The 12379-nt window shown below is 39.8% G+C and overlaps 1 protein-coding gene across 1 annotated transcript in view; it reads left to right on the top strand.

Moving 5' to 3' along the window:
- The window catches only part of LOC121963031 (interleukin-1 receptor accessory protein-like 1), a 262076-nt gene that overhangs the window by 224647 nt on the left and 25050 nt on the right, over window positions 1-12379 (top strand). Inside the window, exon 7 of the mRNA XM_042513395.1 lies at window positions 10641-10786. Within this exon, the coding sequence (XP_042369329.1) occupies window positions 10641-10786 (146 nt within the window). The remainder of the gene's footprint in view (window positions 1-10640; window positions 10787-12379) is intronic.

Below are 12379 nucleotides of genomic sequence, written 5' to 3'. Positions count from 1 at the left end.
TAAGAAATACCAGCCATAAATAGTATGAAAACACTGTTTGATTTCATGAAAATATTACTTTAACATCTGCATCATACCAACATTGTTAGTGTCATAATATTGACTTAATATCTCCAAATGTTGAGAAACTATGCTAAGTCATTATTATGAGGTGGGTTAGTCATTTTTTGAGATACTGTGTTGTTATTTTGAGATGATTAAATCATTATTATGAGATATTATGTCATAATTTTTTAGATAATTAAATTATTAACCTCAGATAAGTCAGTCATTTTGGGATGTTACATTATTGTATTAAGATAATTAAGTCATTGTTTTGCGATAAGTATGTAATTATTTTGAGATGAGTCCTTATTTTAAGAGGCTAACTTGTTATGTTGAGATATTGCGTTGCTATTTGTGAGATAAGTAATTCATTACTTTAAAATTCTAACTCATTAGTAGTAGTAGGAGTAGTAGGATAGTAGTTTTGAGGAATAACTAATTCCCTGTTTAGATAATCATCAAGCTAATTATTTGTCAAGATGGACATCTTTGCTGGCGTGTCAGTACTTAAAATACTCACATTTACACACCCTTTCATGTCCTGCCCTACTGTACTCCTTTGACGGACCCGACGTATGACTAGAAAATCCCTGTTGTCGACAAATACCGTCTAATGAAAAGGTTAACTGTAAGCAGCATGACAAGGCTGGGAGGAGAGTTAGCGGCCCTGTCGGTGACCTGGCATTTCGAGATGTCTCTATTAGCCTTCTAGCACACTCTGTCCAGCTCTCAGCACCGCTCTCTGTTGTGAAGGACACCAGGCCAATTAGAGCCTACAATACTTGGGGGGGGGGGGGGGGGGGTGGGGGGGGCGGCAGGTGGCGGCATTGGGTAGGTGGTTTTATAAAGATGAGAAGGAAGAATACTGAGACGTGCGTCAGTGCAGTGAGACACCCTGCTTTCATATGATAGTCAAATGAGGTAACGAGCCAAGAGATCAAAATTATGACCCAGAGCTACTTTGAAATCGTGTGTGTGTGTGTGTGTGTGTGTTTATGTGTGTGCAGAAGTGTGTACACAGTGAGTGCCCACAGTACGTGCACAAGCAAGTTTTTTAAAGCGCATATTTTTGTTGTGTGCCACTGCGTGATGCTGCCTCCCTGTGTGTTTTTATTTATTTTATTTTTTGTTCCCATTTTGAATGTGCTCCACTTCAAACCCTCTCCCTGACATCATTCCATGAGCTTTTAGCTTTGAAATGGAAATTAATCACACAGGAGTATTCCCTGAAGGGCTGCCTGTAATACATGAAATGGAGCTTTTGGCACAATGTTTCACCACTGAGATTGCGGGCTGATATAAAAATTTTGTGGCTGCAGAGCAAGACTTCATGGATCTCAGAGGTGAAGTCACAGCATGGAATACAGACATAAAGGCCACGCTGCTGTAGTTTAACACCAAAAGAAGTTTCAGTCCCTGGTGCATGTGCATGCAGCACCCTTTTGAGTAGCAGTTCAAGTGTAAAATTTCATTTTCTGACTCTAATTAATACTCTTACAGATGTATTCATGGGAAATCAGGGTACTTACAGAGTACAGCAATGCTTCCACTGCCGATTAGTGCTGCAAACCTCTGATGTCTTAGCATCATACAGTCTGACATTGATGCTAGTCAAAATCATGTAAAGCTATTGAGGTTATTACATTTGTGATTTGTTGGTTTGATGGAGACACTCTTTGCAGGAGTAGAGAAAGTCTTCATCTCAGTGATTTATGATTTTTTGCTAGTTGCCCATTTATGAATATTAAAGGCATACCTCCCCTGCAAAAAACATTTGTACATCAGTTACTCCTCCACTGTTACCTTGAGTGTGTGAAGAAAACGTTGTTTTTCTCGCATGCCTCCAAAGAATTGAAAAACCCAAAAAAGGACAAACATTTTTCATGAATTTAAGTAATCAGCTTCCACATTTCGCACCAATAAAGCTATACCAAAACATCTGTTAAAAAACTCTCACACAACTTGAGCAGTGTAATAATAATATAATAATCTCATTTACCCAGCGGTATGCTCAGTACTTCCCAAACAAAAGCATTGCCGTTAAACCGTTAAAATATAAAACACTTTTGCATAAACAGTTTGTCAATTATTTTTACTAGGGCTGTCAAACAACTAATTTCTTAAATCATGATTAATTGCAGAATTTAAAAAGTTAATCATGATTACTTGCATTTTTTGATCTTGGTTTCAATTCAATTATTTTGCATTTCAGAACAGTTTTGAAGTCCATAGACAAGATGGAGGAATTACAGTAGACTGTCTGAATCAAATGACTTAAAACAACCATGGGCATGTCTTTAAAGGGCAGACTCACAGGTACCCACAGAACCCATTTTCATTTACATAACTTGAGGCCAGAGACCCCTGTGAAATGGTCATGCTGTTTTTCTATTGCCAAAATTTAGTCCAACTTTTGAGCATTGTTTAACCCCCTTCCTGAGAAACTAGCATGACTTGATTGGTAGCTTTAAAACTCCCAGTACAGCCTCTTAAAGACAGGAATGCTGGCCAGCGATTAACACAATTTTTAAGAAATAACACATTATGCACAGACCTTAGTCGCATCTCGATTAATACCTTAATGTTTGGGAAGTACTGAGCATACATCTGAGTTAATGAGACTTGGATTTTACTCAACAGTTGTGTGGGAGTTTGTGAACATATGTTTTGATGTAGTTTTGCTATTGCCAAATGCGGACCCTGATAATTTCCATTCATCAAGGATGTTTGCTTTTTCGGTTTCTCCATTTACTGAGGAGGCCTGTAAGAAAAATAACATTTTCAACATTTCCACAAATTCAAGGTAACACGCAGTAAGTAACTGATAAACTAATGGTCATTTTGTGTATGAAATATTTCTTTGAAGAAATAGTTTGTCTTTTTTTTTTTTAAATACAGCTATTCCCTTCTTGAGAGCATTAGATAAGAAGATAAATACCACTCTCAGGTCTTTACAGTAAATATGAAGACGGAGCCAGCAAAGCAGCACGAAGGCTGGAAACATGAGGAAACAGCAAGGAATAGCTCTGTCCAAAGGTAACATGTAATGTGTCACTTATACATTTTGGGTTTTCCAAGGATAAAACAAAGGAGACAGACAGAGCCAAGTGGGCTGTTTATGGTCTTTATGCCAAGCTGAGCTATCGAGCTGTTGGCTTCAGCTTTATATTTGTTCCACACACACACACACACACACACACACACACACACACACACACACAAGAGTGGTATGAATTACCTCAAAAAAGTAAGTAGGTATGCAAGTATCTCCCCAAAGACCGAACCACTTCTTTCCTACAAAAACATTTGAATGGCATTATCTTGCATCTTTCACCTGATGTTAAAATGCTCCATTAACATTCAAATTAGATTTCAATTTGTTTAAAGTGAAGAATCCTCCTCCACTATATTCTGTTTGCAGAGTTTTCCCACATACCAGCTCACCTTTACCTCAGGTCTCAGCATGCCCGTTTTCCATTTATCCATTTTCTTGCAAGTCAGGGTCACAGTGCAGGAGGGTAAGCAGCGCAGCAGTGCAGACATCCTTTTCTAAACCAGCTTTCTCCGACTCCTCGAGGGCTCGTTCATGAATTTCTAGGCTGATGCGCTGATATATTCCCTTTGGTCTGTTCTGGGGTCTTCCCACTATACTCAAAAAGTCACCTTAGGGTACATATAGTAGCCGTCAGTGGATCATCTCCACCAGATACACCACCATCAGACACTGCAGTTGGAGGTCAGAAGTTAAATGTAATGACACCTAGAAGGCTGGAGGATGCTTGACATTTTGGGCTTTAGTATGTGGGACACATGACCATAGTCTTAAGCAGTGACAGTAGTTAATTGTGTGTCAGTCACTAATGCAACAGCATGGCGCAGGCTGATGCCTACTGGGTGATCTGTCATTTCATACAGTTTTAAGTCTCTTTTTTAAGACTATCTGCTCTGATCTAATTCAGATCTACCTTTGGGAGGTGTCGTCAGGAGAGGTACAGACAGTGGGAAAAACATTTTATGAAGCAACTACAAGCAAGGCATTTAGATAAAGCAAAGCATGACAACATGATACAGTTCAAAAGTTCAGGTGTCACGTTGAGGCTGTGTGGAGAGATTTAATGGATAATATGATGATAGGATCCTGCATGATGCTGCTGTAGCAAGTTCAAAGAAGAATGAAAGGTTTCAGGGTAATGTGAGACGTTTGTATATGTTTGAAATGAATAATGACACTATAATATTATGCAGCCTTTTAAGAGGAGCCCTGGTCTGATTTTACAGCCCAGTTGTCAGAGGAAATTTTTCGCATTAAATGTATCTGCAAATCACGAAGATGTTGCATTTGCACATTTTATAGGTATCATATCCATGTTTCTAAAGTGACGTAGTACATGTACTCACTCTGTCTTACGAAGGTGGAGGGAATGTTTACAGTATGTCACAGAAGCAAGATGCCTGCTAAACCGCACACCATTGCAATCCACTGTTTGAGACCACCAACACTGGTTGTTTTCTGGCGACCCTCAGTGGCATTTCCATCTGTTTTTGTGGCACCAAACTTGGGTGTTTTGAACAATATATTGCAATGTTTCCCAGAGTTTGAGGCCCAGAACCAAGGTATCTATGGCACTGAAAGTGGATGTTTTTCACCTACCTGTGCCTGCTTCTTTCAGTGGTGTAAGAGCCACGCAATTTTGGTGTTTTTCACCAACATATCACAATATTTCCAAGCCGGGATTGTGGCACCAAACCTAGTTTTTTTTTGTTTGTTTTTTTTTTTCTTATTCTATCAAACCTGGGTGTTTTTTTCAATACATCAGTGGCGTTTGTGCCACAAAACATTTTGCGGTGTTTCCCATCAGTGTATGTGGCAGTGAACGTGGGTGTTTTTTTTATACATCCTGGGTGTTTTATTCCACATTCCCATTTTACATCACACCATTTCTCAGTGGCATTTGTGCCACAAAATCTGTTTTTTTCATTGACCTGGCCCCGCTCTTTAAGCAGCATTTGTGTTACTGAACATGTGTTGATACTTTAAACAAACTTCACTGTTTCTTACCGAAACATCGCTGCGTTTTCCAGCAGCATTTGAGCGACAGAACCTAGGTGTTTTTCACCAACATTTTGTGGCATTTTAACACTGAACCTGGGTAATTTTTACCGACCTGTTTTCCAGCAACTTTTGTGTCACCAAATATGGATGTTTTAAGACAAAACGTGATCTTTTCTTCATCATAAGCAAGTGCTTTTTGTACCTAAATCTAACCACACCTTCACCAGCGTTACTGAGAAAAAGAAAATTCATTGTGTCAGCTACAAAATAATGCACAGATGCCATGCATCTGTGGTTTGCAGGAACTTAAAATGCCAACATTTACAATGATCATTGAGGGAAGAGACATTGTTCTTGGATCTTTGATAGTTTTACCACAAGAAACATTTTTTCAAGATGACCCTGAGGTGTTTCCTCGAGCATCTCAGTGAGTCATTGTGTTGCCTCCTTGCTGTGCACAGCATCAAGGATCCTGGGGCTTTTTCATCTCCAGCTCTATGTACATGGCACCAGTTTACAGTTCTCTCTTTGACTTTTACACACACCGCCTTCCAGATGTCTGTGTGTTCATGCATCGTCGTTCCTAGGAACACTCAGGAACACATTTTCTCCTCCTCCTTATCTCTCCCTCACACACATGAATCCTCACTTGTATGCACAAACACAGATATTCCTCCGCTCAAAACTTTCACTAACAAGTATGATGGAGTCTCTTTGTAAACAAAGATTGATTTTTCTCTTCTCTGCCAACACCTACAGTGTTTTAACTGGGTGTATGTTGAGTCACACATGGGTGACACCTCTTTAAAAAGCCATCAGCATGGATCTATATCCTAACCTTGTGGAGTTCTGTGTCTCTGCCTGACTGGCTGCTCAATGGAGAAGGATGAGTGTTAGAAAAGCTCACAGGAATTAACAGAAAAGGCTAAATTAATTCCCTTCTCCTCACATACTCACACAATCCTTAAAACCAGGAAGTGCTTCCCTGCAGAAGCTTAAAAAGTACTACTTCATAATAAGTTTTTATGAAGCAGCTAGTCCATGCTGCTACAAAATAATTACCTCTAATGGTTCTTCATTGTGCCTGGTCAATAAAAAAAAATCCCACTCTAAGTGTGATATTTTCTATGTGGGATACTAATGTGAGATATTGCCATGGCAGCAGTGGTCATATTGTAGTTTGTCTTTATCTCTCCCGCACTTCACAATCTGCTTTGTTTAGTTCTTTCATTGATCAGCAAGAATTAGATGAGTTTTCATATTCAGATGCCCTGCGGCAGGCGGCAGGCAAATGCCCAAGTGGCACTCATACCTTTTCGCGCTATTAGCCCCATGCATCATTAAACAGGGCTTTGAAACAGCTGCAATTTTTGTAACCTTAAAAAGATTTTTAGCTCATATATCATTCCTGCTTTTGCACAGCAACTCAGCAGGAGAGATTCGGCTCTTTTAACCAGCACTGTGTTCCTTTTGTTCTCCTGTCATGGGAGTTTGTTGCAATTGCTTTAAGGGGAGACACTACAGGTGAAAAGGGTAAAACTTTTAACTAACAAATACAATTATGAAACTTTGCCAGAACATTATTTACATTAAGACAATTATTTTTGTATTCCAATTTTCCTGATTGTTTCTGTTTAGGTATGCAGATGAAGCTGTATCTAATTAAATATGTGCTAATTTGCTTAAAATTGAAACAGAAATCTGAAAATTGGATTAAGCCAGGGTCAACTTGTTTTATTTTCTCTACAAATTAAAGTAAAATGTTTTTACAGAGGGAAATTTGGATCTCTTTTTTTTCTAAGCTATGAATCAAGAATGTTTGATTTTGGCATTTTCTTTCCAGTTGTCTGAAAGAAGACATGTCATGGAAGAAATGTCATGTAGTTTCGCCCTCAACAAGGCTTTATATGCAGGATTGGGTTGCCAGAAAAAAGCTTGTTTGTTTTTTAACTGGCATTTTTACCTCTTTTGCATTATTATTACTTTAAGAAAAAGTCCTGCATTCAAAACTTTAATTAAAAGTATTTGAGTATTATCAGCAAAATGTACTTAAATCATTTCAAATCATAGTGCAGTGACATTTTCCCTGTCGGTGTTTTACTATTAAATGATGTCACTGGATTAATATTACAGCTGCATTCATTTGTTGTAGATGTTTGAGGTTAACTCCTTCATATACTTCCGGGTGATTAAATCAACAGCAATGCATCATATTCTATAAGATCAGTGTTGCCAACTCTTTTCCAGGGAAATAAGCAAACACTGGCACCAAATGTTCCTAAAAGTCGGCAGTCATGCATTCATTTGCATATTGGTGCCATCGTCTCACATTAATGGAAGCATTAACGGTTTGCAGATTTCAATTCCATTAGAAAAATCCACAACAAAACATTTGAATGGCATGAGCTATAGTGCTTATACTACCACTTTCTGACACTTCCACTCCAGAGAGCTAAAGTGTCTTTGCACCCATAGTCACTGCAACTGAGCTCCCATGGCAGGCAGTGTCTCCTCTCGTCCTCTCGTCCTGCCTGTCTCACAGCTACTGCACGGCGCAGGAGCAGAGACCAAGTGCTGATGGCGGAAGAGCTGATGTTAGCATTCAGATCTGCAAAGGGCTTTAGCTTTGACCACAGGTTATTAAATAACGGGCGGGTTCTTGTAAAGAAGAGTTTGCTGAAAAAGTGCTTAGTTTGTGTAAAAGTGTTGACATTTTTCGGTGCCATCTCCTCCTGATGGCTTGTTAGCGTTGTCAGCATTTTTCTATTGAAGCCAGTTAGCTTCTGCTTGATGCTGTTCATCCTGCTTATTTAAATGAAGGACGACACTGATAATGAAGACGAAGCTGTTAAAATCCATTTTTTGCTAATGAACCCAGAACCCTGCCAAGTGTCCAGCAAAGAAGAAAAATAGGCATCCAAGTGTCATAGTGTCCTTTCAGTTCACTCTCTGTGTTCAGACAGTCAAAGCCGTGGCTTTTAGTCTTTTGTATGTGTTGTTGTTGGCTCAATTCTATGCAACAAAAACATCAAAAGAGCTTTTTTTCCCCTCTCACTAACCCTTGTGGCAAAATGTTTTGTGATAGGTCGGCGCTGTAGTGCATCATGACAGTCACACTATTGTCCCCGCACCAACATGTCACAACGAGTAGTCATCAAGAGCCTCAGCAAGTCAACAAAGGAGTATTTTTCATGGTCGTGACTCATATGATGCTGGCTTCTTGTCAGTCACAGACTGTCACCTCCTACCTTTGTCATGTACTTTTGTTTTATTGATGAACTAAAAAGATACCCCTGGAAGTAAAAGCTGCCACAAATGTCAGCAGATTATAGAGCTTGCTATTAAACTAAGGTTCTGTAACTGCATATTAATGGCTAAGATGGGTGTTAAGGTATAAAATGCACAGTAGTTTTACCCAGAAAATGTCACCTCTGTGACAATGTCTCAGAATTGCACTGCACCCAGATGGAAGTTATAATTCCAAGGTCATGATTTATGGATTTTTGGATGCATACTGTAGACACAACTCAAATTTCCTTGGGGCAAACTTTTTGTGTCAGAAAAAATCCATATTTTATTAAAGAGTCAATACTCTGTACTTATGACTTTTTGACTGCCTGCAGTCTAGAGTTATTGTTTTCCATAGTTTTTTTTTTTTATCTATTTTCGGTGCATATTCTGACATTGTTTTTTGGAATCTGTAGTCACAGAGCATACCTAAAAACACTAAAACTACAAAATTAACTTCAGCTCAGCATGTTCTCTGATGTTTGGAGTCAGATTTTTCTCTCCAACATGTATTTTCTCATCCTGATTCGACTTCTTAAACGAAGGCTACTACTACAGAGGCTACTTTGATGTACACCTCACAGTAATGAGACTCTTGGACTCCGTTTGGGCAAATGTTTGAAGTCATGTTGATGCTCAAATTCTGCTTGTAAAATCTGCTTGTATGTTGGTTCCATTTTACCGACCACGAGTCCGACTTGTAAAAGCTTTGAGCAGACAGTGATACATCAGTCGTCCCCTCCTGATTAAATGATGGTCACTCTCCGCCATCAGAAACTTCATGTTTAACACTTTTCTTTGGCTCAGAATTCTCTTGTCCTTTAAGTCCAGTATTGTCTGATTTGTCTGAGTCCAAAACAAACAGCTGAAAACAGATTATGTGGGTTTGGCAAACACTTCCTGCATATATTTCTAAAAATGCATAAAGGGTAAATGAAGGGCGATTCTTTTTGACTCTTTTACTTTCTCAGGTAAAATCACGGAAGCTAAAGCAAACATTAACAATCTGACACTTTCCAGTTTGCACACTATGTCTCAGAGCTGCTCTGCTTTATATTCTAACAGGGGTGGATTATCAGACAGCGGGGGCCTGGGCAAAGATTTAGAAAAGGCCCCCCCAAACTTTCCTATATAGGAGCAAGAAACACAAACTTAATTGTTGTTTAGCCTCTTTTCTGATATTGTTGTGAATCACTTCATGGTTTTAAAGAATCCATTTGTGTTTTTGTATACCTTTGTAGACATTTGTTGTATATCAGGCTCATTTATGCTCAATGTTAGTTATGGATCTGGAGATGGACGGAGCCCTGTTTTTATACTCTATGTGCTTTAATCCATATTTGTGCATTTGCATCTGAAAGCTTAAGGATATAGACGAAACAGAGCAGTTCTTCCGCAGAATGAAAGGGCAATGTTTCATAGTTCAAGTAAGAAACAGAAGAAGATGAAGATTAAAAAAGGCAGAACAAGGAACTCATAATATAAGGAAAGAAATTTGCCGTTGACGCATATTTAATGGCCTTACAGACCGCTGCCGTCTACAACGCTGCCTCCATTAAAAGGTGCATTATTGCAGCTTCCTCCACCGTCGACCTGTTTATTGATTTGTGTGTCTATTTGTGGTTGTTTTGTCCCTTTTTGTGGTTATTTTGTGTGTCTTTGCAGCTCAAGTCCTTGGAGTTAAGAATGAACCAATTAGAATTTGCTTGAAGGTCAAAGATCACTGTGACCTCACAAAAAATGTCGGATGTCATACTCACAAAATTTTTCACAAATGAATGTCCAATTTTCACTAAAATACCTAATAGGATGAAATTATTAATTGATGACATTATATATCCAAAATGTCAAAGGTCAACTTCACTGTGACATTAAATGTTCTGCAAAAAACTTTTCTGGTTATTATTCAGCATCGTATTTCAGGAACACAAGGGGCTTCAAAGGGCTTCTGTGCTGACAATTTAATATATGTTTGAAGCGTCCATATTTGGGATGTAAACTAACTGTAACATTGGCATACAACCACAAGACGGTAATTTTACTTCATGTGACTAATTTTACAAACATTAAATTAACTCAGTCACAGTTAAGAAATGAAATTGTGTTTGGTCTTCAGTGATGATGTTGCAAAAACACCTTTTTGCGCTATTTTTTTGGCTTCTCATTTACTCAGTACAAACCCAAATCTAGAGTTTCATATCCATCAGTATCACCAGAATTCATGGGTCTCTTCATGTGCTTTCTGCTGCTGCAGGACGATCCGGGAGCACCTGGGGGAGCAGGAGGTCTCCATCTCTCTGACCATCGACTCTCTGGAGGAGAGCGACCTGGGCAACTACTCATGCTACGTGGAGAACGGCAACGGCAAGCGACAGGCCAACATCCAGCTCGCCAAGAAAGGTGAGGCGAGCACACAAACAGGCACATAAATGAAAAAAATCCCAGCTATTTAAAGCATTTTACCATGAATCTAGCAGAGCTATATAAAAGCCTTGAGATTTAATAATGGCATGTTGCAGCTTTGGAGGTGAAAAACACCATTTAATAGCAGAGGCCTTCGTTCTGACGATAGAGTGAATCTCTCACTGCAATTTACTGAGTGCAAAGAAGAACAACTAGCGGGACTCTGGGAATTGACCAGTTGTTTCTCGCCTCAGGGAGGTGGAAAAAAAAATGGGACAGTATTGTAGATAGTGCAGAGAGCCTATTCATCCACCTCAGCCTGAGGAAGCATTAGTTTGCAGAGAAAGAAAAATCGCTTTAAGAGAGAGGCAGCCTTCAGTGTTATGATGCTAGACAAGCTGTTTGACTGTCTGGCAATGACCTCCCCCATCACACACACACACACACACACACACAAATCCTCCTTTGATCGCCGAACTCTCACTCCGACGCTTTCTCATCTTTCATCACTGGCTACTGTTTCCTCTCCCCCACCCCCTTGTCTTTTTATACAAGCAAACATTTTTGAGTTTCTCCTCTGATTTCGCCTCACTGAGGATGACTGTTTGAACGCTGATTCCGTGATGATTTCAAACAGAGATGCACACTTTCCTCTGTGGTTATATAAGTATTTTTTAGCGCAGTTCGGAGAGGGGGGGGGGGGTCTCGGCAGCCTTAAAGTTGTCAGTGTTGAATACATTTACATAGTAAGATATTTTTCCTCTCTTTTAAGCTTGCAGCTTTGGATCCAGCTTTGATGGCAGCCCAGTTCCCCTCCATTTGCTATATTAAAGGGGTTTATGCTGCACAGTCAAATCTCAGAATAAACCGGAGAAGATTAGCCTGGTCCTCGCAGGATTGCGGGTCTACGAGAAATCGACTGGTTCCCATGTTTTTTATTTGCTGCATCCACATCGTGCATGGCCAGTCAGTGTTTACGCCGCTTCTCAAAATGCGTCAAAGTTTTTCCTCGCTTGTCTCTTGAAGCTGTGAAAACAGCACGACACTCCAAATGAATCTGGTCGTCTCGCGGCATCAAGCAGAATACGTCTTCACTTGTATGTAAAGTTAGCACGGAGACACGTCCTTATTTCCACTCCTTCTACAACTTCTTGTAGGCAAGAAGTTGAGAAGTCCTCCTGGCCAACTTTTTTTTCGGCAGCTCCAAATCCTCAGATACATTTTTTATCTCACAACAGCCGCAGCATCAACTAGTAGACAGCTGCCGATACTGTATATGATAACTAGCATCCAGATTCTTGATTTGTGAGCATGAGGAGCAGCAGCTTTCACCATTCTCACTGCGGCTCTCCTCTGTCACCATTCAACCCCCTCTCTGCCTTTTCCTTGTCTCTCTTCTCATCTCGACAACAGAGAGAGATGCAGTAATAGAAGGAGAAAAGGGGCTGATGAATTGCCTGATGCCATGTGGCCTAATCAAATCCAGTCTTCTAGTCGTCAGGAGCTAATTTGTCTTAATCCGTCCCACTGCAGCGCTGCTACAATATGGATGCCAGGCAGCGAAGAATTGGCCTCTCCCACTATGATCTT

Source organism: Plectropomus leopardus, chromosome 24, assembly GCF_008729295.1.
Source record: "Plectropomus leopardus isolate mb chromosome 24, YSFRI_Pleo_2.0, whole genome shotgun sequence".
In the NCBI taxonomy this organism is placed as follows: Eukaryota; Metazoa; Chordata; class Actinopteri; order Perciformes; family Serranidae; genus Plectropomus; species Plectropomus leopardus.
Note: the sequence above shows the minus strand (reverse complement) of the source record. Positions and strands in the feature narration are given on the sequence as shown.